General features: G+C 39.2%; 3 protein-coding genes and 1 pseudogene across 6 annotated transcripts; 1 reads left to right on the forward strand and 3 right to left on the reverse strand.

The window, feature by feature from the left end:
- Positions 1 to 184: 184 nt before the first annotated feature.
- On the reverse strand, positions 185 to 5,188 carry LOC104424701 (3-oxoacyl-[acyl-carrier-protein] synthase, mitochondrial). Its single transcript, XM_010037188.3, has 14 exons — positions 4,923 to 5,188; positions 4,532 to 4,761; positions 3,610 to 3,717; positions 3,445 to 3,516; positions 3,234 to 3,320; positions 2,735 to 2,886; positions 2,494 to 2,574; positions 2,372 to 2,405; positions 2,210 to 2,276; positions 2,047 to 2,123; positions 1,729 to 1,789; positions 1,536 to 1,618; positions 1,070 to 1,141; positions 185 to 605 (listed from the first exon to the last, which is right to left on the reverse strand). Exons 1-14 carry the CDS (start codon positions 5,047 to 5,049, stop codon positions 441 to 443), a joined length of 1,416 nt encoding a protein of 471 aa, XP_010035490.2. The 5' UTR covers positions 5,050 to 5,188; the 3' UTR covers positions 185 to 440.
- A 3,401-nt stretch (positions 5,189 to 8,589) lies between these two features.
- Positions 8,590 to 12,380, forward strand: LOC104424702 (protein-tyrosine-phosphatase IBR5). The gene is made up of 5 exons (XM_010037189.3): positions 8,590 to 9,303; positions 10,078 to 10,177; positions 10,869 to 10,926; positions 11,157 to 11,263; positions 11,789 to 12,380. Exons 1-5 carry the CDS (start codon positions 9,067 to 9,069, stop codon positions 12,100 to 12,102), a joined length of 816 nt encoding a protein of 271 aa, XP_010035491.1. The 5' UTR covers positions 8,590 to 9,066; the 3' UTR covers positions 12,103 to 12,380.
- A 621-nt stretch (positions 12,381 to 13,001) lies between these two features.
- Positions 13,002 to 19,015, reverse strand: LOC104424703. Of its 4 annotated transcripts, none has more exons than XM_010037191.3 (12): positions 18,841 to 18,971; positions 17,835 to 17,874; positions 17,488 to 17,736; positions 16,809 to 17,015; positions 15,865 to 15,945; positions 15,684 to 15,770; positions 15,489 to 15,584; positions 15,237 to 15,290; positions 14,131 to 15,152; positions 13,905 to 13,953; positions 13,761 to 13,800; positions 13,002 to 13,427 (listed from the first exon to the last, which is right to left on the reverse strand). In XM_010037191.3, the coding sequence occupies exons 3-12, from the start codon at positions 17,728 to 17,730 to the stop codon at positions 13,273 to 13,275; spliced, it is 2,034 nt and encodes a 677-aa protein (XP_010035493.2). In that variant the 5' UTR covers positions 17,731 to 17,736; positions 17,835 to 17,874; positions 18,841 to 18,971; the 3' UTR covers positions 13,002 to 13,272. The 4 variants fall into 4 exon arrangements, with proteins under 4 accessions (XP_010035493.2, XP_010035492.2, XP_010035494.2 ...); XM_010037190.3 differs by having other exon boundaries at positions 17,823 to 17,874; XM_010037192.3 differs by lacking the exon at positions 17,835 to 17,874 and having other exon boundaries at positions 18,841 to 19,015.
- A 921-nt stretch (positions 19,016 to 19,936) lies between these two features.
- On the reverse strand, positions 19,937 to 22,714 carry LOC104424704 (annotated as a pseudogene).
- Between the last annotated feature and the right edge of the window lie 1,922 nt (positions 22,715 to 24,636).

A 24,636-nucleotide genomic window follows, 5' to 3' on the forward strand; every position in this document is an offset into this window, starting at 1 on the left:
TAAGTAAAATAGAGAGAATCAAACTCGCACGAAAGAACAATTGAAAAATAACTAAGGTCGTGAAACAAAACATATTTGTTTTTATTAATACGAATAATATTGTATTTTCGCGACATTTGCATTTTCAATAAATAACACCTTTCACTCTTTATTTTTTTATTTTAATTAATCAGTTCTCTTGAGATTATTTTCATTAAACTCCGTAAGTTAAAAAAGAATGTTATAGTCTCTCCATGTGTGAAATAACATGAGCCGAATTGTAAAAATGAAACATTTCCTCTTGTTCTCATTCCCCTGGCCCTCTTCTCCAGGTAAAAAGGAAAATCCTTTAGCCTCCATTTGCACCATTCATGCTTTGCTTCGATTGCATCTGCAGTTTCCATCGAACGGCCTCTTCACATTTCAGAGGCAGAGTAACGAATGCCGGCACTAGATCTAAGCTATGGAGCAGAGGTGAACAGTAGTGATGTATTCGTTCCTCCAAAGCCAAAAGAATTGGACATTGCTGCTCTCACCAGCATCTCCTTCGAAACAGTCAAAGGCATGAAATCATCGGTGAACACCGGATCAGGTTTGGTAAGATTAAGAGTCAAAGGTGCGATTCCCTGCAAGAACACCATTGAGCACCCACTTAGATTCACAATGACAAAGTTCATAGAGGTGACAGCAACCCAACTTTGTAATAACTTTTGAAGCCACGGAAGGGTATGTCCACCAAGTGGCTCAGGCCTAAGGACAACGCATCTGTATCTGCAAATTATGCTCGAACAACTGGAAATGGTAAAACCATGAACACCAAGAATTGCTTCATCCATTTGGCCATATTACTTCAATTTTCTTCTGGCGAAACTATGGCATACACAGAAATTCTAGAGGAACTCGTCTGAGCATAAAAGATACTAAGGCCAACATATGTTTGTGTCCATTCAAACATCACTCTACAATCAGTCATATAAGGGCAGAAGAAAGGAAGCAAGAAAGATTGCTCTTTTTTTTAGTGGAATCATTTAAGGAGCAAGAAAGAAAGATTGCTCCTTTTTATCGGTAAAATGGAATAAAGATTCCTCACTTTGTGTATGGCCAAAACCGCAAAAATTGCTTCCACTGCTCCGGCCGCTCCAAGCAGGTGACCAATCGCACCCTGTAGTTAGTAGAAATTAAAGATTAAGAAAAAATCCGATTGAGGTCGGTGAGTAATGAGGACAACAATTGGAACAATGGCCACCGCATTGAAAATGCCCACTCTGAACATCACCAAGTAAGGAGTAGTCTGAAGTTGGCAAATGGCAAGTAAATACATATGCAATTATAAGCATTTCCAATTAGATTAAGCTAGAACGAGGGCAAAAGGAATTTAACTAGAAGCCACTGAAAAGCACACAAACTGTATAGCCTTATAAATTAGCATTCTGAAGGGACCGTAAAGTGTAATTTATTGCTTGTGGCAGTGATGCAGAGTCTATTTGTCTCTACCATGCCCCAAGAAAAGCCTGTTCCCATTCAATGAACAGAACCTATTTAAACAAAAGAATTACCTTAGTGGAGGACAGGGCCAATGCACCTGATGATGCGTGGTCAGAAAATATTGTTTTGATTGCTTTCGCTTCCACCGCATCACCTGCACAAAATTTTTGCTTCTTTCATCAGCCATGCTGTGGAATTTCTCATGCATTAACTTATCAACATAACTGACAATTATATCAATCAGCAAAGAGCTGACAAGTTTACCCAAAGGCGTAGACGTTGCATGCGCATTTACATAATCCACCTGGTTAGCACAAACATTTGACTGCAAAGATGACATCTCAGTCTCATTATTGAGAAGGAAGGAGGAGCAAACAAAAGAAACTAGAGATACTATTGAGAAAAATTTATGAGCATAGCGCGGTATTGAAGGTCCACTATAACGTAGATCAAATAAGAGGTTTCGCAATAAGCTGAACTTAACAGTAGTTAGATAATGATTACATCGCACAACCCCTTTCAATGTTCACCAGCACATGAAACTTTCGAAATGACCAGACTTATCATGGATCATTCCCATACCTGCTTTAGTGCACGTGTCATTGCCAAAATGGCACCTTTTCCATCACCATGTGGCTGGGTAATGTGATAAGCATCCCCTGAAACATTGCTACAGTAAGGAACAAGAAAACAAGGCACTCTTACAAAACTGTTAATTTCTTTCTTGACAGTTTTGACAGATGACCTGACATCCCATAACCACGGAACTCAGCATATATCTTTGCTCCTCTTTTCTTTGCATGCTCAAGTTCCTATAAGGTGAAAAAACAAGATGGTAATTCCATAGAAAGTAATAGAAAGGAAAAGGAATATAGGTAATTTCCAAAGAAAGAGATCTTCAACTCACCTCCAACACTATGGCGCCTGAACCTTCACCAATTCTGATATTTGAGTGCATCTTAGATAAGGAATATTACTAATCACCTAAAAGCAGCAATTACCAATGATACATAAAAAGTGTTTACTTACACAAAACCATCTCGACCACAGTCAAATGGCCGCGATGATTCCTCTGGGCAGGAATTGTACTTTGTGGTCAGAGCTCTTGACCTGCAAATCTCTAGCATTAGTTTTCCACGTGTCATAGGCTTTACTGGACCAAAAAGAAGGAAGATAAAAGAAAGAATAAAATAGGGTTTCCCAAAGCATAGAAATTGCTATCCCAGAGCTGCCACCTGGAAATAAAATATGCCATTCTGCAGGCGCTTACCTGCAAAATCCTGCAATAGATAAAGCATCTATGCTGGACTCTGTACCCCCAGCAACCATGACATTTGCATCTCCAAATTGAATCATCCTTGCAGCATCACCTATTGAATGTGCCCCAGTTGCACAAGCTGTTACTGCAGCATGATTGGGCCCCTATATGAAGGCAAACATTGGATCAAGCAAGGGTATTAATTTACAAATTGACTCGTTTACTTATTTTGAAAGATATGAGATCAGTAGAAAAATGTATAAAGAATGAAAGACCACCACATGAGAGTTAATTGCAATGAGATGTTTTCTAAGAATTCTAAGAGACATGGAGGAAGGCTAGGTTTGCTTAAAAAAATTACATGATCAGTCAAGAAAAGAAGCATAAATCTCAGGGGTCATATCTTTATTAGGAGAATGAATGATGCAGTGAGACATCAGCAGAAAGTTATCCTGTTGTCTTTTGGATAGTTTTATCATACAAAATCATCTGGCGACATTTGTATACTCACCTGGAAACCATATTTCATGCTCACATGACCCGATGCCATGTTGATCAAAATCCTTGGAATAAAGAAAGGGCTAAGCCGACGAAGACGCTGCAACAAAGAGCAAGAGATTGTTCAAGCTTCCACCATCATAGAAGAAGGCAATTTATCAGGTTCGAGACTGCAGGAACAGTTAATGCTTTGTAAATGACTGATAGAATGGTAACATATAAACCTTCTCACAAATCATTTGTGCCGCATCCAGTATGTCACTGATGCTTCCAGTTCCCCCTCCAATAGAAACCCCCTGGCGTTCTTCAAGTTAAAGGAAGGTACATCACCAAAGAATTTATAAAGTGTACTATTCTCCCAAAGTATCTGCAAGAAATACATTGATTACCGTCATTTCTTTCTGTTCCTGTTCAGTGGGTAGCCAATTTGCATCTCTTAAAGCCTCATCAGCAGCACACAGTGCATAGCCTATGAATCTTGCAATCGAACGATGCTCCTAAACAGAAAATTGAGAAGGGATCAAATTCATTATGCAGCATGTATGAATGACTTCTTTTGGAATTAACAGCCTATTGCATCAGCAGATGATGGGACTGATTTGTTATATCACAGAAGTTCCTCATACCGATGGAAAATGGAGTGATCAAGCATAGTAAAGTATATTGATATCACTTTCCCACGGACTATAAAATCATGAGCAAACTCCAGACAGTGCCTCCAACTGTATCGGGTTACTAACTAGTAAATTTCAGTATCTCCCTGTCACAATTAAATTCATTTATTACCACAGCAGTTAAATCAGACATAAAGTCAAGCCAGACCTGCCAATGCCAACCGTGTTAAAAGAAGTCACAGAACTTGCCATCGCATTGGAGATTAATACAAATGTCCCATGTGTTCATTACAGCCCATCGCAAAATCATTAGATAGTTACAAGCTCAAGAATTTTAAGCAGAGCCATAAGTAGCTTTCAAAATGTCAAGGTCGCATGTATAACATTTGCTCGAAATTGGCACATTGAATAAGCATGCAGCACGACTGCTTTGCAGTCTCAGTAAGCAAATTTAAATGAAAAAACTCGCCCTCGCTCTCTTCCAATTCCTCCAATCACCCATCGTGCATCATCTTCGTTGCACAGCAAGGCAACTAGTGGGAATTCAAATTTACGCAATCTGCCATCTATCTACACAGTACTCTCGGGCAGGAATTCCCATCAGGGGATGAATGCGCATATAAAGGTACATCATCAAACAGAAGGAAAACACATGTAAAGCAAAGTACCAACAGTCACGAGGAAACAGATTATTTACTTTGGAATTAAGCCACAGCTCCTCATTAAATTCGCCTTGATTGGTACCGCGGGGCACTGTCGCGGCAACTTTGGACGTCAGCTGCTCGAACGTGTGCAGCCGCGTCTCTCCATCGAAATTATTCATCTTGAGATCTTCGGGCGTGATCGCTCTGATCCCGCATTCCCCATCTATCAGCCGCTTCCACGTCGTTTCCACTCCACAACCGAGCGGAGTCACCATACCCAAGCCTTCAATCGACCCCCAAAAATATATTTAAAAAACCAATCTTTATCATGAAAAGCCAAGTGTAAACCTCCCAAGAGCATCAATGTGACATCGTCCGAAGTGAAAAAAACAACAACTGATTGAGCTTTAAGTTGAGTAGAAGGAGCGCGCGGTGCGGACTCACCGGTGACGACGACTCTTCGAGGCGTGACGGCGGGCGGAGGTTCGAAGGGTTCGAGCGAGGAGGAAATGCGTCGTATGCATCGGGAGAGAGGTGGAGAGAGGAGCATCCGGCGAGAAGGGCCTGCCATCGCCGTCGGTCGATAAACCCTAGCGCGCCAAACCGGTAGGATTTTGACTCTCTCTCTTGCTCGCAGTTGAACTGCTTGGAAGACGAAAGGGGAAGTTTCCGCGCAAAGGGGCTCTGCCCTGTTCAGCGTACTCTGTTCACATTTCGTTGAGGGTGAATGCGTATTCTAAACAAAATTCAAAAAATATTATATTAGTAATTTAATTTGTCATTTTTATTTTTTTACCGTGAAACCGCCTCATAGCCAACAGCGTTCCGCGTAAATCATAGGGGCACTAGCAGGGATCCACCTCCCATAGCGTCCTTGGCGCAACGGAACGAGCTGGGGAATCGAACCCTGTCCAGCGAGGGGGCAACGTATGCCAAAACCAACTCGCCCACAACAGGATGGGTTAATTTGTCATTTTCATTGCTGATAAATATCTTAAAATCTATTTGTTTACAAAAATCAACTTCCGCCTGAAAATGTTTTTCTAGTTTTTCAACATTTGATTCAAAAAAATAAACTTGGCAAAACGTTTTTTCGTCAATAAAAATATATTGGAAGTTTCCTCTTTCCTTCTCTTTCTTTCATTTGGATGCCTATGGTGAGGCTTGAGTTCATTGAATTGACAACCCTCGCCAAGGCAAGTTTGAAGCTTGCTAGCTCTAGCGAGGCTCAACGACCCAAAAGCTAACGAGCTTGAGTCTTATTAGGTTAGGCGAGCTCAAGGCCTATGACAAGTTTGAGCTTTGTTGGTGTAACTCGCCCATGACTAATCAAAGAAAAAGCAAAGAGAGAGAGAAAAAAAAAGTAATTAAAGATGCATTAAAAAAATATCATTTTCATATCATTTTCCTTATGATTAAATTTTCAATATAAAATAGCAAAAAATAATTTTTAATTCATTTCAAACAAACACCACAAAGTGTTATTATTTTTCTGATAAATTATTTTATGGAAAATATTTTCTAATAATGAGACATTTTTCACAAAATAAATAGAACTTTATATATTCAACATGAAAAATTCAAATCTCCCCATCCTACAATCAACTAACCATTTCAACATGAAAAATGCACTAGGAAGGTAATATCGCTTGCCGTATTAGGAGCAAAATTTTGACGACAAACTCTCATGATTGCGCTAGTCATCACGCTAGAAGTGCGCTAATGATAGCCAAAATCAAACATATCATCAAATAAAAATTCATTTGCCTCTCAATTTTTCTTTTTTGTTGGATTTTGCCTCTCATGAAATACATAGAAATAAGCAATGTTTCTAAATAAGCTTTTGACACATAATATTTTTGGGATAAGAACATAAAGGATCTCTAAACTTTAATATATAATGCGATCCCTAAATTTTTAATTTTTTTATTGTCATTTATGAACTTTAGCCGACTATTTTAAATTTATTCTTGGTGAATGTTCAAACTAGTCCTCGAACCATATGAAAATATCTAATATTAAGTTTATGGACAATATTAAACATTATTTTATAGTCCAAGGATTAGTTTTAACATATGCTTAAAGCTTAAGGACTACATTAAACAAAAAAAAAGTTTATGAAAGATATTGCACATCAAACTAAAATTTATGTACCAAATTGAATAAATTAAAAGTTTGTGAATTACATTGTATGTTGAATCAAAGTTCAAAAAATCGTGTCATTTTTCCATTTTTTTAATATATAGATTGCGCAACCAGGAGTACCACACCAACAAGTCGATTGAAAAATAGTTGGCCTAGCAAGAGGGATTTCACCTCCCTCTCCCACTTTCACCGATAATATCGGCCTACTATAGTTCTTCAAATAACTTTCGAAGAAGTTGCAATGGAGTCTACTTCCTCTATTTCGATTTCAGGATATATTTTATTCAGTTCAAGGACATACTTAGATCCCACGGTAGGTAGTTAAAAAAATTGACTTTCTGTGTTCCCCAATGATGTTATGGCTGGAAAAACAGGTTAGCCCTATCAATCAACGGAAGAAAATCATTCGCAGAATAGCCTGTTGTCAACATTGGCAAGATCATACCGTACACCGAGCTGGATTCTTAAAGCCCAAGCACTCCCCCTATCCCCCCTCACCCTTGATCTCATTTTTTTAAGATTCCTTTTCGAGGCCAAGCCTTGAAAGCGACTCAGTAGCAATCTCAATCTCAATCTCATTATTATACTCTGCTTCCTGCCTCTTCTCGGTAAGGACGGCAACTCGCTTCGAATGGACTCGGTCAGAAAGTTCGAGTCGGTGAGTCCCGATCTCTTCCCCTTCTTTCCTTTCTTGCTCTTCGGGGGTGAAGGGGAAGATTGCGATCCTCAGTCCCTCATGCTAGAAGCACTATGATAGCCAAAATCAATCATATCATCAAATAAAATTCATTTGTCTCTTGAGAATTACATAGGAAGAAGCAGTGTTTCTTAATAACCATTTGACACATAATTTTTTTGGAATAATAATACACATAATCTCTCAAATTTGATTCAAGATATAATGTGATCCATAAAGTTTTAATTTATTTAATGTCATTTATGAAATTTAGCCCAATATTCTAATTTATTTTTGGTGAAAGTTCAAACTAGTTTTCGAACTATATGAAAATATCCAATGTTAAATTCATGGACAACAGTTAACATTTTTTTATAGTTTAAGAATTAGTTTTAACACATGCTTAAAGTTTAAGTACCATATTAGATAAATTAAAATTTCATTAATGATATTATATATTGAATTAAAGTTCAAGTACCGAATTGAACAAATTAAAAATTTATGGATCACATTATATATTGAATCAAAATTTAATAAATAATTGTATCATTTTCTCATTTTTTTTTAAATACATAGACTGTATGACTAGGGATACTAGGCCGACAAGTAGTTGAAAGCTATTTCGTGAAACACAAGTCAACCTAGTAGAAAGGCTTTCACCTCCCTCTCCCATTTTCACCGGTGCGGGCGGTAACTAATTGGCCCACTAGTTTCTCAAAGTACTTTAAAAAAAAAAAATTTGTAATAGCGTTTATCCTCTCTAATTCTTTTCTCTATCTTCCCTGCTCAGGAGGGAGGAATACCTCAAAATTTTACATCCTCCTCAGATTTTTATGTCTTAAATTATAGACAAACGGTTTAAGGACAAATTTAGGACCCACGACACTTGATGATAAAAAAGAAGAAGAAAAAGAACCGACTTTCTGTGCACCCCCATGATGTCATGGCTCGAAAAACAGGCTAGGCCTATCAATCAACGGAGAGAAAATCATTCGCAGGATAGCCTGTTGTCAACATAGGCAAGATCGTGCCGTACATCGAGCTGGATTCTTAAACCCCAAGCACTACCCCCGCCCCTAATCATTTGCCTTAATATTCCTCGTCGAGGCTAAGCCTCGAAAGCGACTCGGTAGCAATCTCTCAATCTCTCAATCTCTCAATCTCCATCTCATTATAAGACTCCAAGCTTCCTGTCTCTTCCCAGTAAAGGACGGCAACTCGTTCTCCGAGTGGACTCGGTCCGCGTGTCCGAGTCGGGCGAGTCCCGATCTTCTTTTATCTTCTCTTTCCTTTCTTGCTTGCTCTTCGGGGAGGACTGGGACTGGGAGGAAGACTGTGATCCCCAGTCCCTCAACGCTCCACGGCGGCCGTTGGATCTCGGGCCTGATCCGAACGGAGGCCGTCCGATCCGACTGATCTTTTCTCCTTTCCTTCTTTCTTTCTTTTTTTTTTTTTTTTATAACGCAGTCGTGGCTCCTTCGTACTTGCACCGTCTGCTATAAAGGACAAAAACATCAATCAGACGCTTCCTCAAGAGAAAAAAATAATTACAATTCAATACAAAATCTCCTAAAAGCCTCTCCTATCTCTCTCCTCACGCAATCTCAATCTCGGGGGCGCGTTCCTCGTATCGTGAATCTACTCGAGACCCGCGTTTCCTCTGCCCCCGAATCGATCTGGGTCGGCGGTAGTTTCGCGTGGGCTGAATCGGTTTCCCCGAATCATCCGCCGCCGCCGCCAGCAGCAGCAGCAGCAGCAGCAGCCGCCATGAGGAAGAGGGAGAGGGAGAACCCGTGCGGGGTGTGCGGCCACTACCACAAGTACGAGGAGGGCGAGGTGTGCGGGATTTGCGGCCACCGGATGCCCGTGGCGGCGGAGAAGGCGTCGGTCCACGTCAGCGCGTTCCCGACGGCGATCCTGCCCGATTTCCTCTACCTGGGGAGCTACGACAACGCCTCCCGGTCCGAGCTCCTCAAGACGCAGGGGATTTCGCGGATTCTCAATGTGTGCATCGCTCGATTTCAAAGTTTCCTAATTGATTGGTGAATGATGATGTGTGTCGCTGCTTTCTTTTCGCCTGCGCGTCGATCGGTCGGGTTGGCCGCGGGATACGGTGGATTGGAATTTGTAGTAGCTTTTGCATGTCGCGCTGCGCATATGCTCATATTAGGTCATTCGTTTGTCATTGGATTGCCTGATATCTGCGAGAACGGGGAAGTTTCAGCTCGGTCGGAGCAGCTATTTGTGTTGAGCGAATTTTGTCTGTGGGGTTTTTGATAGAATTCTTCGGTAATGCGGCATATGCGAGATTTGGCGGATCAAGGAATGCTGGCTTTTAGATGTCTATGTGACCTTGGACGTATGATGGAGATGATTGTGAAATTTACGCTTGGAAACAGTTGGAGGGATATATCTTGGGCAATGTTCTTTGAGTTCTTTATAGGATCGTGTGTCTGTTTGTTCCCTTTTCTTTGTCAGCTATTTGGTTATCTCTACATCTCACTGTGTGCAACAGTTTCAGCTGGATTATAGTTTTGGTGATAAATAACTTGAAAACTGAGGGCTTTTGTACCAAGTCAGCGATGTGAAAGTTACCATTGGTGAGATGTGAATATTCATTGTAATCTGAATTATCGTCCCGACTCTAATATAGAGTTTCTTCTAATCTGTTGTAGTACTGTGATGTATTGTATTTATTTGTCTTCTTGACTCGTTGCTTATGGCGTATTATATATATGTGGGTTGAAGTCTGAAAGTTTTATTCGTTGTTGTGTGCAGACTGTGCCTGCCTGTCAAAATCTTTACAAAAACTCATTTACATATCACTGCCTCCAATATGACCACACCTTGCCCTTTGACGATGCGAACCAGTTTTTAGGTATTTCTACCCTTACCTGCAATACTCCTTTATGTGTTGATTGGCATGCTCACATTCTTTCCTTTTCAAAGTTGAAATCTTGGGAGTCCTATTCATTTGTTAGCAATGAGAACCTTTGAAGTGGTGGAACGATTCATGAATGACCGTGATGAAGACTGGAAACGGCTGGTTTTAGTTCTAAAGAACTTGAAGTATGTAGAAGTTTGAGGAGCCTACTATCTTGTGCTTTGCAGGGTGTGTTTCTTTTTTCTTTTTTTAAGTTCTGGTCTCGTGTCAGTGTGACTGAGTTTTGGCTAGTTTGGAGTGATTAACATGGTGACTCTTACTCTATGTAATCAACTAGGCGCTCATGACTCTGTTTGACTCTAGCAAGACACTTGTCGATTGGAGGTTGCCATGCTTGGTTGAACAACCATATTATATAGCTAAATGTCCTTTCCTTTTTTTTGAGATGCTACCTAATCATCTTTACCATAAGGCTTCAATTTTTTGGACCTTGCTTTGAGCATATATCATTCCCTTCTCTGTACTTTCTTTGTCAATAATGTTGCTGTGGGACCATACATCAACTAAGGTGAACTTATTCTTGCTACAAACTAAGATAAATGTGTTTATCAGCTTACGCTTGGTTTCGGAAATTGGCCTGTTCATTTTACATATATAGGATGTGTCTCATCTTTTTCCTCTGCAGAGCAATGTGAAAGGGACAAAGCCCGAGTTCTTGTGCATTGCATGTCCGGGAAAAATAGGTGTGATTTACATGCCCTTTTTCTCCCTTAAAGAAAAGTGAGACAATTTAACACATTGGCAAGCATGTAATTGGCGATTTGAAGAATGTAATAATTTGGCCATAACTTCAAATTATGCAATTTTGCACGTAAATGGATGACATTTCAGAGTTATTATAGTCGAAATGGTCTGATGGAAGAATACCGATGTTGTTTCTGTGACTTAATTATTGATGCTTTTCTTCTGACAGGTCGCCAGCCATTGTGATAGCTTACTTGATGAAGTCAAGAGGATGGAGGCTTGCAGAGAGTTACCGGTGGGTGAAAGAGCGGAGATCATCAGTGGAACTAAATGAAGGTTTGCATCCTTATGTGCAAAATGACCTTGCACTGCCCACCCCCACCCAAAAAAAGAGTTTCACATGCACACACGCATAAAGTGAAGGATGAAAGATTATATTGTTAGTAGGTATTTCATTTGCACGTGTGAGCGGAGTTGTCATACCTAGTCTTGTGAGCGGAGTTGTTGGTAAGAACCAAGAAATTAATTTTTTTTTTCCTCATTTGGTTCTAAAATTGTGTTTGTTTTTCTGCTTGCACGATAGGAAAATGGCAACTACACCAAAATTCTCACAAAAATTTCATGACCATCTTGTGTGCCCTTAACTGACTGTTGTATGAATAGTATACATACGTTGCCTTTATTTGTTTGTATGAGATGAACTCCCAAAAAACGCAATGTGTCACTAATTGTCAACTTTATGTTAGCTGTCTCGCCTAAATGTTTTCCCCACCCTTTCGGCTTTTTCCATAATGGGCATGTTCAATTGCCTCGTCCCAACTGTTATCTTTGGTGAATCTCTCACATATCTCTTGACTGCAGCTGTGAACCAGCAATTGCGAGAATATGAGCAGAAGATTTTTGGTTCCATGGATGGATGTGATGTAGCTCCACCCGTTTTTCCATCTATAAATGCACAACCCTTCAGCTTCGGCTTCTCAAATGTTAACAACCCAGTTCCACCTCCTGCATTTAATGTTGGTGCTGCCTCAATCTTGAGTCGCCCTGCATTAGATATTCCTCCACACGAGTTTACTTTTGGAGCAAGCCAATTACAGAAAAGTTGTCACGAAAGCCCTCTCACAGCAAACTCCACAAAATCAAATGGCGGCGATGCACCGATGGACAGTGCTTAAATTTCTTGTCATCTCCTCTGGCTCCAAAATCGTCCGTTTGTTGGGAGCATCCGGTGCTGACTTAACGAGGCTGTTCATGTTGTCGGGTGTAAAGTTGCGCGAATGTTAAAAACTTGCTCTCTTGGGATGGGGTAAAGGAATTCGTGCTTTGGTTCCTGCTAAGATTTCTCAAAAGGCAAGTGTTTTTTTGGGGGCTTGTCTGTAATAACTTTTATGCAACTTCAGTTGTCAAAAGTCTCATGGTAAATTGCTTTACATTTCGTTCACTTGTTATTAAACTTTGATCTATTGTCGATACTGTTTCATGTTTGTGCGTTCTGTGTTGGGGTGAGAAGTGAGTTCGGCTAGATGTTTGCGCCTCATCTGTAGCTATTCTATCGTTGGAGAGTGACGAGGTGATGCTGTTTGTCGATTGCGTTGAGGTGAGAAGATGAATAGTGTAGGGCCAACTTGAACAAAAATGACACTTTGGATCAAGGACCATCATCGCTTTGACATTGTAATGGTGTTGATGAGAAAATGCACGACTTAAATTTTAGATGCGATTTCAACGCTGGTGGCGTGAAATTAATTTGTTAATAGCCAAGTCAATAGTGCAAAAGTCCTTGAGGATGAACTATCTGCTCGATTTTTTTAGGCTCGCTGGAGGCGTCTCAAGAGAACGCATTCCTTCATGTATCTTCTGTCGGATTTTCCTTTTGATTAGACAACCCAGACATGAGTCCATCAGTGTGAAATCCAGTAACTTGGCACACCACGCGGCAGCAAGGTGCTAGTAACCAATGTAGAGGTCACAAAAGATATTAGAATTTAAAAGACTAAAACGCACCTCTTGGAACGGACCAATGCAACAATATTACAAGCGGGAGAAACTTCCTGTTATAATTCAAGTAAAAAGGTTTGATAACATAATGCGTAGATATTATACTCCAATAAGCTGTTTTGGCATGCAAATATCCCATCATACATATACACGGACCGGTTTATTCAGAATTCAGGTGAGTACCCTTGATATACAAGCTCTCCTACGGAGACAGAATCATCATACGCCAAGTACCATATCATACAACGCGCTTCTCAAGTAAAGAAGAAACACACGTTCAATACAAGTGCAGGATGTACAAACAATACCCTGTATGTGTCTATCTATAGTTGCACGTATTCCGCAAATCAGCAGCTGGCCATCCATGTTTCAATGGTGGATTTAGCAAGCCACAACAAGCCAGGGTCATTCCGCTTCAACACTAGACAAGCTTCTGCTTTACCAGTATCAGCGAACAGTACATCTTCACTGAAACCAATCAGAGACAGAATTTCCACGGCAGCTGAAATATGTACAGGAGGAGGTACTATTAGAAACTCTTAAAAGCTGGATGCAGCGTCCAGATGATACCAAGTGAGATGAGCAACTCAATGAATTTCAACGCTTCGTTTTTATTGTTCCTCATAACCATTTCTTTTATAAAAACTGACTCATGAGATTATGACATATGCCACAGAGGCACATTATTTGCTCGGAAGTTACATTGTTCGAAATGCACAGGACAAACTAAGCCAAACCCCAACCAACCTTATCTTTTTCCTACATTTCAATGAACTATGACTCACAATTGCTACATTTCATAATTAATCAGCTTAAGACCCAGAAGAAGATATACCTGCAGAATTTACGATATTCCTTTGTATTACAGGATTAGCCTGCAATTTATAATTTATCGATGATCATAAACACTGTTGATACTAAAAATATCCAAAAGGAAACCCAAACAGGAAGGTAACCTAAAGATGAGAAATCTCTGTACCTTACGGAGTCTTTTGAACTTCATCTCATCCGGATGTTCAATCACGTTCCTGCCACAAAGAGGTTATACTTGCAGCTGTTAAAACCATACCATCGTTATGTTGTTCCACGTAATTTTCAAATGGGGAGGTTCACGCCCTTCACACTACTCTTAAGTGGGTGAATGACTGATTTGTAACAGAAAAATCGACTTGTGCGCCCTGAGAAACAAAAAGCATAAATCTCACCTTATTATTTTCACGAGTGTTTCCATGACCTTCGTAGCCTCCATGGGATTGACTTGTGACTGCAGCATCTTTATTGCCTTCTGTATACGACTGCAGACAAGACTGACAGGGTCTTGGATTATTTTCAACTCTTGATCATCTGGATCTGGCTCATCAATTTGCATTATGGATTCTCCAGTTGGATCTTTAATACCATCATCAGGATCAGGCTCTGCATGCTGGAATTCATTAGCCTGAAATTCACTCAATTCAGTCTCTTCATGAGCTTTTCTAGCTTCTTCATGGGCTTGCTGTACCACAATCTCGTTTCTCAATCTTGTAATGTTTTTAACTTCTAAATCATCAGGATCAGGTTCTTTCTCGGTTCCCTCCTGAACTCTATCCTCCAGGACATTGGAAACTAAAGACCGGTTGAGTTCAGATATAAGCATAATATTGTCCTTGAGAGAATCTGAATCATCAGGATCAGGTTCCCTGGACATTTCTAGACCAGCAGATATCTGACCATTTATCAGAGGAGACTTTACTTCTGTCATCTCAGAATCACTAATACTTGATCCACGTTTGACATTGTTTGCAGTGTTCTTCGAAGCATCACCACCAAGATGATCATCAGGATCAGGCTCACAGTTTGCTTGATTGTCAGGAACATCAGGATGGCATTTGCGATCAAATTTGTGCCTGCTCAGGTTGTCATCATTCATGTTTTTGTTTTCAACAGAAACCTGGGGAACACTATCCTTTACAATAACAAATCCAGAATCATCAGGGTCTGGTTCAGCATGCACTTCAGGTACCACATCTTGATTGATTGAAGCAGTTGACATGCGCCTATAGGCAGCAGCAACTGATGATGCGCGGGCACTGGCCAACTGATCTGACATGTTACCCCCAAGCTTTCGTGGAGGAACATTGATTTGGACCATACTGTAATCATCACTTTCATAATTGGAATCCCTAATTCCACTAAGCGTTTGGCTTTGTGATCTTGTCCAATCTAAACTACCAGCTTCCTGGTTCAGCTGCTCAGCTCAAGAAAAAAAAAAAAAACGACGACTTCAACACTGGATAAAAGAAAACTTACACAACTGAGATTAATCATTTACCTGCTTATCGAGAGCATAAAAGTTCGCATCATGCTCTGAGTACACCATGTGAGCCTGAAATTAAAGAATAACAAATAAACATATCCTTCAGCAAGCATAACCAATAAAATAAGAAATGATTGCAGGACCTACACTCAAAGAGGCAACAAAGGTCTTGAAACCACTTGACCACTTTTCTCCCAATAATCAAAATTCAAAAAATATAAAATTCAAAGGCAAACAATCTATATTAGGAACTCCAATTAATCTTACAAGCTCATGAAGAAGAGTCTTCTTTATGCTTTCATACTTCCTAAAACCCTTGAGATCATCAGTTCGCAGACGCAAGGATATCTCCTCTCCATGATTCTGCAGGATTACATATTAAGGTGAAAAGAATTTTAAAAAATGCATTACAATGCATGAACTAAATCAAGTTACAATTAGGGAGCAGCAACGGGTAATTACCTTATTGAGACCAAGAACACATTTGGGGCTAATCCCAACATAACCAACTGGGGCCATCTCAGACATAACTCCAACGCGCCATCGATGCTTTAAAAAATGAAAAGTAAGAGATTGTTGGTACTGAAGTATACCACTATAAAACCAAAACGCCTAGTTATTTATGAACCAAGCCTTATAATACCTTATTCATGATGGCCACAATTCCAGGATCTGCAGCAAGCATGTGCATTCTTCTCAATGCCTCTGAAGCCGGTGGATGCAACTGCAGGTTTAAATAAGGGAAATTAGATGAAAGTAACTAAAGTGATGGACACTGTTTTGGTAATTTTCATTTAGACGATAACTGTACAGACAGACTCTTCAGCTCAAATAATATCTACACTCTGCAGAACATTTGTTATGCACATCGAAAACTCTTCAATCCAAATAAAAGCGAGAGAGAAACTATTGAACTGCCGGTAACGTTTCCCATAGGATATCAATTATTATCCTTAATTAGATCTAGATTACTACATTCTGATTCAGTTTTGTCATTCCTAGCTTCAGAACGGAAAAAGTCAAGGATGGTCTGTCTATTCCTTAATTTTATTGATCCTCTGATGGCAAAGGATAGGGCTCTAGCTTACGGTTTTTCTTTATTCATCCACATTAAAGACTTAACAGGTTGTTTCTGGTAAAATGTAAGGAAAATTATGGGTTGGGCTTTCTATACCTAACTGTACTGATCCTAATGGGAAGTATAGGGATTAGTCAGAAGTTTTCTTTATTCAGCTACCAGCATGTAGTTTATTAAGAAGATCGCAACAAGTAATTAAAATAAGCTCCAAGCAGCTCTCTCCTTGACAGATTTCAATCAAGCTCTAACAGTATTATTCACTATCAAAATCGTCACACTTGGGCTCTTTCCATGTAATATTCCATGCTAAAGACCAAGTTCCAGCATCGGCAGCAAATAGAAAGGATAACACAATATCAGTACATTGGTGCAAAGAGCTTGGCCACTTCCCATTTATTCTTTCACAATCTCAAACATGAAGCCCATCTACTTTATCTTCCAAACACTTCTCCAAGATATCTTAAAGGCTTAAACAATCAAACAAAGGAAAATCCTAGCTTAAGAAGTACCTCTACTCCTGGAAGTTGAAGTGTGCGAAATTCACAAAAGATATAAGCTCCTTGAGGAAGTTGTATTGACCCAGAAGGCCGGTCTAGCATCCGTCTAGCTCTCCTTTCCTCCTCATCAAATCCAGCAATCCTCAAGTCCTTCTTTGCAATTTCCAGCACCTCATCAACCTCAACTTCAGGCACTCCCATCATTGTGATAGGTTTACCCTGAAATGGCATCTCCCAACATTTAAGTAAAATGAAAGATGGCTAGAATTTGACTGTCAGAACAAAACAAAACTAAATCATAACAACAATAGCTATTATAATAGTAAAAACAAATAAAAATTACTAGGATTTTTTTTTTTTTTCTGTAATTGAGTCAATTATCATTTGTTTTTGTTACATCAAGACATGTCTACCAGTGGAAAGATAAATTTTCAGTGTTAACAAAGGAAAATCTTCAAATAAACATGACCAAATGACGACAAAGACTTTCAAAAACTACGATTGATACAGATGACAAAGGTAACTCAGGAGAGAGAGCAAGAGAGAGAGAGAGAGAGAGTTATGTGGATAGCTGAAATGTCATCTTCTGAAAAGATTATTGGTAATCTTGTATTCGATTCAAGGAAGCAGGAAAACCTCACCATGGCAGGAAAACAAAGCTCAAATTCAAGGGGTGAAAAAAAAGAGTTACCTCATTTATAGGAATTTCCTGCAATCTTAAGGAACAGTGTCCATCTGAGAAAGGATAAAGCAATTTGGAGCTCTTGCTAGAAGATTGAGGGACAATGAGCCGCATAGTTTCCGCTTTTACATCTGTCAATTTCTGCAGCTCATTTCCAAAATCCTCAAGGGTAGCATCCATATTCATCTCGACAATTAGCTTTTGTCCCCTCCATATAACAGCAGTTTTCAGTATGCTCTCTTGTTCTGGCATGTTTTTCTGCGACAAGAAGTCAAATATCTAGTAAGAAAGAATTGCTTTTAAACAACAGTTCTCAAAATGGGAAAAGGTTTCCAGGAGCCAACACTTCCACACACTTGCAGTCCACCCCTAGACAAAGCGAACAAGTAACGTCACCTGGCAAAACCGAGGCCAAAGAAGATTAGGACAAAAAAAAAATTGAAAATGTAGAATAGCTGCAGTCAGCTATCTACCTTTGAATTATTATAAATAAAAAAAATCATAATAATTCTGAGAGGAGACACGACTTCCTAGAGAAACATGTGGTCAATACTCTCATATTCCTATTAAGCAGGAGGTTTAACCAGGAATAAGGTATAAAAAGAGATGTTTCATAGATGCACAAGGAATCACTAAAGACAGAAAAGAATCGTCCTTGTGATATATCTCGTTTATCGATGGAGGTCCATGAAGAGAAATTAGCAACACTAATGAGGTAGCCATTCTACACATCCCTATAATTGCTTCCGGAACTTACAGATTACAAATATAAAGAATTCGCAAACAACAAACGTGTACAAACTAATCTCCCAATTCACACAGCTAAAGACGAAATCGAGCATGCAAATTAAATAGACGCTACTATCTGCAGGCGCCACCGCAAGTCAAATCACATTTTCCCCAAAGATAGGAGCTCCAAAATAACACGCGGATGTCCTTTAACATAGAATCCAAGGACCTTTCACCGGGGAGGTCAATCTCAATCCCTTTTTCACCGAAACCCTAGGAAGCTCGAACCGGCCCTCGCTTCTCATAAAACAACCTCACTTCCTGCAGCATCCTCCCACTCGTCGACCACAACACGAACGGCGCTGACATCACAACATTCGACAGCTTCTACAAGGAGGTTACCGAGTCCGGCTCCAATTCAAAGGGAGGATCAGACAAACAAGCGGCGATCGGAGTCCCAACAGGAGCGAAAACCCTAGGGAGGCCACGGGGCCAAAAACGACTCGACAATAGCGACCCCCGTCGGCCGGCGGGCGACGAAACCCGGCGACCGCCGAACGGCACGGGAACTTCGCGGCGCGATCGGGCGGAAATCCACGGAACGAGAATCGCGAGCAGAGAAATGCAACTGACCTTTGGGGGGCTTCGGCTCGCCGGAAGAATTCCCTCTTCTTGGTTTTTTTTTAGGCCCCTTTTCTTTTCTCTTTCAGCCCGACGGAGACGACGAATATTCTGGTGTCGACGTTGACGAGGGACGGAAAAAGTTAAATTCTGGCTGTTTTTATAGCGGGAGACGAGACAACGAAGGCCGGCGGGGGATCCGATAAGAGGCGGCTCACGTTAGCATCATTGGGCGGGACGCGCTAAATTGAGCTCCCGGTGGGACCATGTCTACGCACCTGCTGACGTAACCCCCTTCTCAGCCATCTATTTTGTCGTTCGACGGGATGCACAAGCGGATTTGTTAACCTCGGGCCTTTAACTTGTGTTGGATGTGAAGTATTTAGGATTCAATCCGATTATTTTAATGGACTTTTGAGGTTAGAGCTTATTGTCTCTCTTCGACGATTTCGTATGTAAGGAAAGAAAAAAGATAATTCATTTATTTTTTTATGTGCTATAATCAATTAGATTTACCTCCATTGTAATGAATGTATGTATGTTTTAAGATCAGGCAGTGTTATCCTATGAAGCCGGTATTTTTTTTAATAAAAAGTTATTAGTTTCCATATCTTTAATGAGGAGATTTTACTTGTGCCCAATAACATTTTTGCGATGAAATATATCTATAGGTGGTAATTCTTACACAAGTGTTGTAAGTATTTCTTAGAAGGAAAAAAATTACAACAAACTTCAAACTTTGCATATTGTGACATATTTATTCTAAATTATTTCTTTGATACAAAAAATCTTAAACTTGTATTCATGTGACATATTTTTTTCGAATTTTTTTTTGTGACACCAAAATCTCCAAACTTTTACTCTGTATGATGCATTTATCTCGAACTTTTTTTACATAAAAAACTCCAAACTTATAGTTGTAATATTAATTTTTTTAGGATAAATGTGTCACACATATATAAATTTAGAGTGCATAAAAAAAAATTGGGATAAATGTGCAACATTGTTACATAGGTCCAAGGATGGGGTTTTTGATGTAATAAAAAAAATTTAGGATAAATCACAACTAGTATAGTTTAGAGTTTATAGCCAGTGATTTGAGCCTCGGACATCACCCCTTTTCAAGCCCAATTGGGTTTATTGAGATGACCCAAACTTGATCCTTCAGGTATCTGAATCAAATCGAACAAGATTGGACATCATCATCGAAATTTTGTGGAAAATGACCAGTAGCACGCCTGTTCTTGCAATAACATGCATCGGTCCGCTTATTCCAGCTAACTCGCGCATTTCTTCACAGCTAACACACATTTTTTCACAAAAGCTGCAGTCTGCTCTTGCTTCCTCACGTTGAGTACCGCATGTTTGGAGGAGAAAGAGTGGACACCCATCATCGAACTTTCGACAATCATAATATTTATGCACAGAGACGTGTAAAACATGGACGTCATCGGTACCATTACATGTGCTCGTTTCTCTTAGAGCAAGGTGAAAACCACTTATTTGTTCTAAGCACAGCTCGGCTCTGAACTGTGTAGGGAGAGAGATTGAATGGAAGTTGCGGAACTCCCAATGTTTTTAGTTGAGGTGGATGAACTATTCTATCGCATCCGCTTCATACTTGGACGAGAATTCGTGCCTGGCAATTGGATTCATTAGCACAATAAAAGATTAGTCGTTAGTTGTCATAATCGATGTAGAATTACAGTCAGAAAGGAGGAAAATATTTGATGGACTTACGCAGAATTGATTATCATTTCAAAGTAGTTATCAAAGTCCAAGGCATGCATCAGATGAGTGAAATAGCTGTTTGATCCACAATGAACGAACAAACTTTGTGACTTACTCAAGTTTGCGCGCGAGTTGGTATGTGCAGATTGAAGCCATCCCGAGGCTACTACTCAAGAGGGTCCAGTTCTTCTGAAATTTCACAAATTCGAGCATAATGTATTAGAAATCTCAGTAGAAGCCAAAGTGGAGTTCGTTGCCGAATGAGGAAACTTCCAATTAGAACTGTTGAATGTTTTGGCAGTGAAGTACTGCTGATCTAGAACTTTACCGGGGTTATTACTGAGCTGTACCTCGCCCAGATGAGTCCGTTAATTGTGAGAGCTGAGGGAAAATTATGAGAAATGGATAATCATTCTATCCAAATAATATTGCTTGAAGTTATAACGTAGAACTGGTGCCTTGGAGAGGACACTAGGGTTTTCCTTTTGGGGAAAATGAGAGTTTAATCAAATAACTAATGACTAAACTTAGAACAGGAGGCGACAGAAAAAGTCAGATATCTACGTGCCTGATTGCTGAGGATAAGACAATTTCCTCCGGAGGCTTCGAGAGGTCGGCAAGATTTGCTATGGTGATGCCCCATTTGAACAGAGGGGCCCCAAAATGAACTGCAGCATGAGTTTAGAGAAGAAAAAAAAAATCAGAAATATTTTCTATAGAGTAGATGATTAATCCAGGTACATTTCCTTTCGAGCTCAAAAGTTTCATGTTGATAGGTTGCATAAAGTCGGATGACGCATCTTTCGGTCTAAATGATCTCTCAGAATCCGAACTCTGAAAGCTGGACATGAATGCTATTTTCATATTGTGGGGGATACATGATATCTTCTATCTAAATGGTGTTAGAAATTAATCCAAAGAAAACACAAACTGTTTGTTGCAATCGGAACATGAAATTGGAGGTGAGGTACGGATATCCGAATCTCCTTAAGGCAATTAGTTCCTGCGAATGGCAGGTGCTCCGCAGATTCACAGACTATGCCTCCTAAGATACAACACCTCAAACCTATTTGCATTAGCACTATGCAAACAGAACTCAGTCGAACCGTTCAATTGAACCAGCACACTCAAAAAAATTAGAGAAGTAGAAAAGTATATCAAAGTCCTTTTGGAATGAAGTCGGAAAAACCAAAACCGAAACATCGTAATGAAGCTATATGCTCCTATCTTTTTATAGAAATTTCAAGTTCATGTATAGAAGAGATACATGAATTAAATAGACGCATGGATCCACGAAATTATGAATCAAGAGATACATGAATCCAAAAGATTCATGAATCCAAAGATACATGAATTCAAGAGATTTGTGTACTCAATAAATACATGAACTAAAATATACATTAATCTAGAAAATTCATGAATTCAATAAATACGCGAACAGAAAAGTTTAGGAAATTCATGAATCCAAAAGAAATACGTGAACATAAAAGACGTATCTTAATTTATTGGCTTTCGTTGATCCATTAACCATAATTACAACAAATGGATGCATATGTTCTAGCCTAACCAACTGATGATCATCTATCAGAAAAAGAAAGTCAACTGATTTATGTACCTGGAAAGTTTGAGTCTTTGAAAGGTTTATTTAAAGTCGACTGATATATGTACCGGCTAAGTTGAATATTTTGGATGGTTTATTTAGCGGAAGGAGCTTATACAGGACCATCAACCGTAAGAATCTAACCGATCTTTACAATTTTTGAGGTTTAAGACATAAGGTCGGCTACATGGTCGAATCATCGGGACATATGCACTACACAAGCATCTTAAAAACTGCCAAGCCTGTGAGAAAAACCCTGAGACACCCAGATGAAATATACATGTGACTGACTCAAAATCACAGACCATACATGTCCTTGTTGTTACTGCGTCGAACCATAGCCACACCGAAGAGAAGGATCGGTTGAAGATGTGAGCTCAGAAAATCATGAAGGTAAGACAGAAGAAGCAGTTCAGATCCCGAAGAAGGCAAAATGAAAATAAACAGATCCTTAAATCACAGGCAAAAGAAAGGAAACAGATGAGAAGAAGTGAACCCACTGGTATTGGGCCCTGCAGGATGGTTCCAAAAAGCTTGAAACTTGGAAGCTGCCATGACTCTCTCTCTCTCTCTCTCTCACTCATAACATGGCAACTCAAAACAGGGCAGTTAGATTTAATGTTTTTTTTTTTTTTTTTTTTGTGAATAGCAACATCACATTGCATATGAATATCACCCACACTACATGGCAGTTGAGCACTCTCCGATGAATAGATTCGTCTGCAAAAGCTCAAGTTCATGTTTCCATCAGTAATATAAAAAAGCAACTTGCTTTGATTAATTTCGAGTTGTCAAGTGATATTCTTGAGCCGGAAGGAGAAGAGCGGCTCGTTTGCAAACCCACATTCGGTCTGCAGGGTTGTCCATGCTAAAACTGCGAGCTAGTACTATAATCAAATTTAAATATTTTTAAAAAAATCGGATTTCTTTTTTTTTCTAAATTGATTTTTGACTTTCTTCTTTTTTCTTCATCTTTGGCCGACCTTTTTTAAAAGATAAAATTTCGAATTTTCTTAGAAATAATTAATGATTTGTTTTTAATAATAAAAATAATTGGAAATTCGATTAAAAAGAAATAAATTAATTAATAATATTATTAAGATGAGTGCAAAAGAAAATATTATGTAGGTAGTATAATCAAATTTATTTATTTTTTTTAAAAATCGGATTCTCTTTTTTTCCAAATCGATTTGTATTTTTTTTTCTTCATCTTCGGCTAATCTTTTTTAAAAATAAAAAAATAAAAATTTCGATTTTTTTTAGAAATAATTAAAGATTCGTTTTTAATAATAAAAATCATTGAAAATTCGATTAAAAAAGAAATAAATAAATTAAAGATATTATTAAAATGAGAGACGGATAACTCCGGCCGGATTTTACTTTCTACGTACGGAAAAAGAGAGACAAAGAGGGGGCGAGGGATTCAGTCGCTGATCTTGCGAACGTATTTAGATACTTCTAGTAGCATTCCACCACTAGTCCGTTTGAGTAGACTTTTCTCAGCAAGTTGATTCCTTCCTTCTTTTTCAACTCCCACACTCGCACACAAGAAGGAGCTCAACCTTATAGGAAGCCCAAGGTGGCCAAATTTTGTAGCTCTCTTGAGTAACTTCATTTCTGACTCCACCTTCATGAGACTTACATATTCATACTGCAACATACACAAATTGTTGATGTTATCTAAAGTTCATTGTGTTGTTCCACCACATGCTGCAAACGGTGTTTAGATACTTCCCGCGACATTCCACAACTCGTCCGTTCAAATAGACTTTATCTTAGCAAGCTGACTCATTCATTCTTCAACTCACCACTCTCGCACACAAGAAGAGACCGAATCATATAGGAAGCTCTAAGGTGGCCAAATTGTGCCGCTCTCTTAAGTAGCCTAACACTACCTTTATGAGACTTACATATTCATACTGCAATATACAAAAATTGTTGATATTCATTTTATGTGGACAGGCATGCAGCAACTCTTTTGAAGCTCTCTGAGTTCACTTTGGAAAGCATGGAATAATTCAAATGTCATGTTCTTGAGGATTGTAATGAGCTTGAAGTCCATAAAACAGAGCAAAATAAATTACCAACTGAAATAAGCAACAATTCTTGCTTGGATTCCTTTCATGTGACATGTTGTGAAAAGGCAGTTGAAGGACTACACAAATTGTTTGAGACAAATCAAAACCAAATCAAACAGTAGGTTTTACTTGGTTTTTGTTTTGTGGTATGATGCACTTAAAATAAAGTGAAATCTAGTTACAACAACAAGGCAACTATAGAAGACATAATCATCTTGTTGCAACAAATTTTGCTTAGTTTGAGGAACACCAAATTGATGTTAAGCATTGCTTTTATCAGCACAAGGGGCATCATCAAGAACCTATAGAGAAGAAAATAAAGCCATATTAGATACTCCAAAGAAGCACTTGTGTATCAAGATTTATTTTGAGCTAAAACAGGCTCTCTCCCATCTTTTC

The sequence above is a fragment of the Eucalyptus grandis genome, chromosome 11, assembly GCF_016545825.1.
Source record: "Eucalyptus grandis isolate ANBG69807.140 chromosome 11, ASM1654582v1, whole genome shotgun sequence".
NCBI lineage: Eukaryota > Viridiplantae > Streptophyta > Magnoliopsida > Myrtales > Myrtaceae > Eucalyptus > Eucalyptus grandis.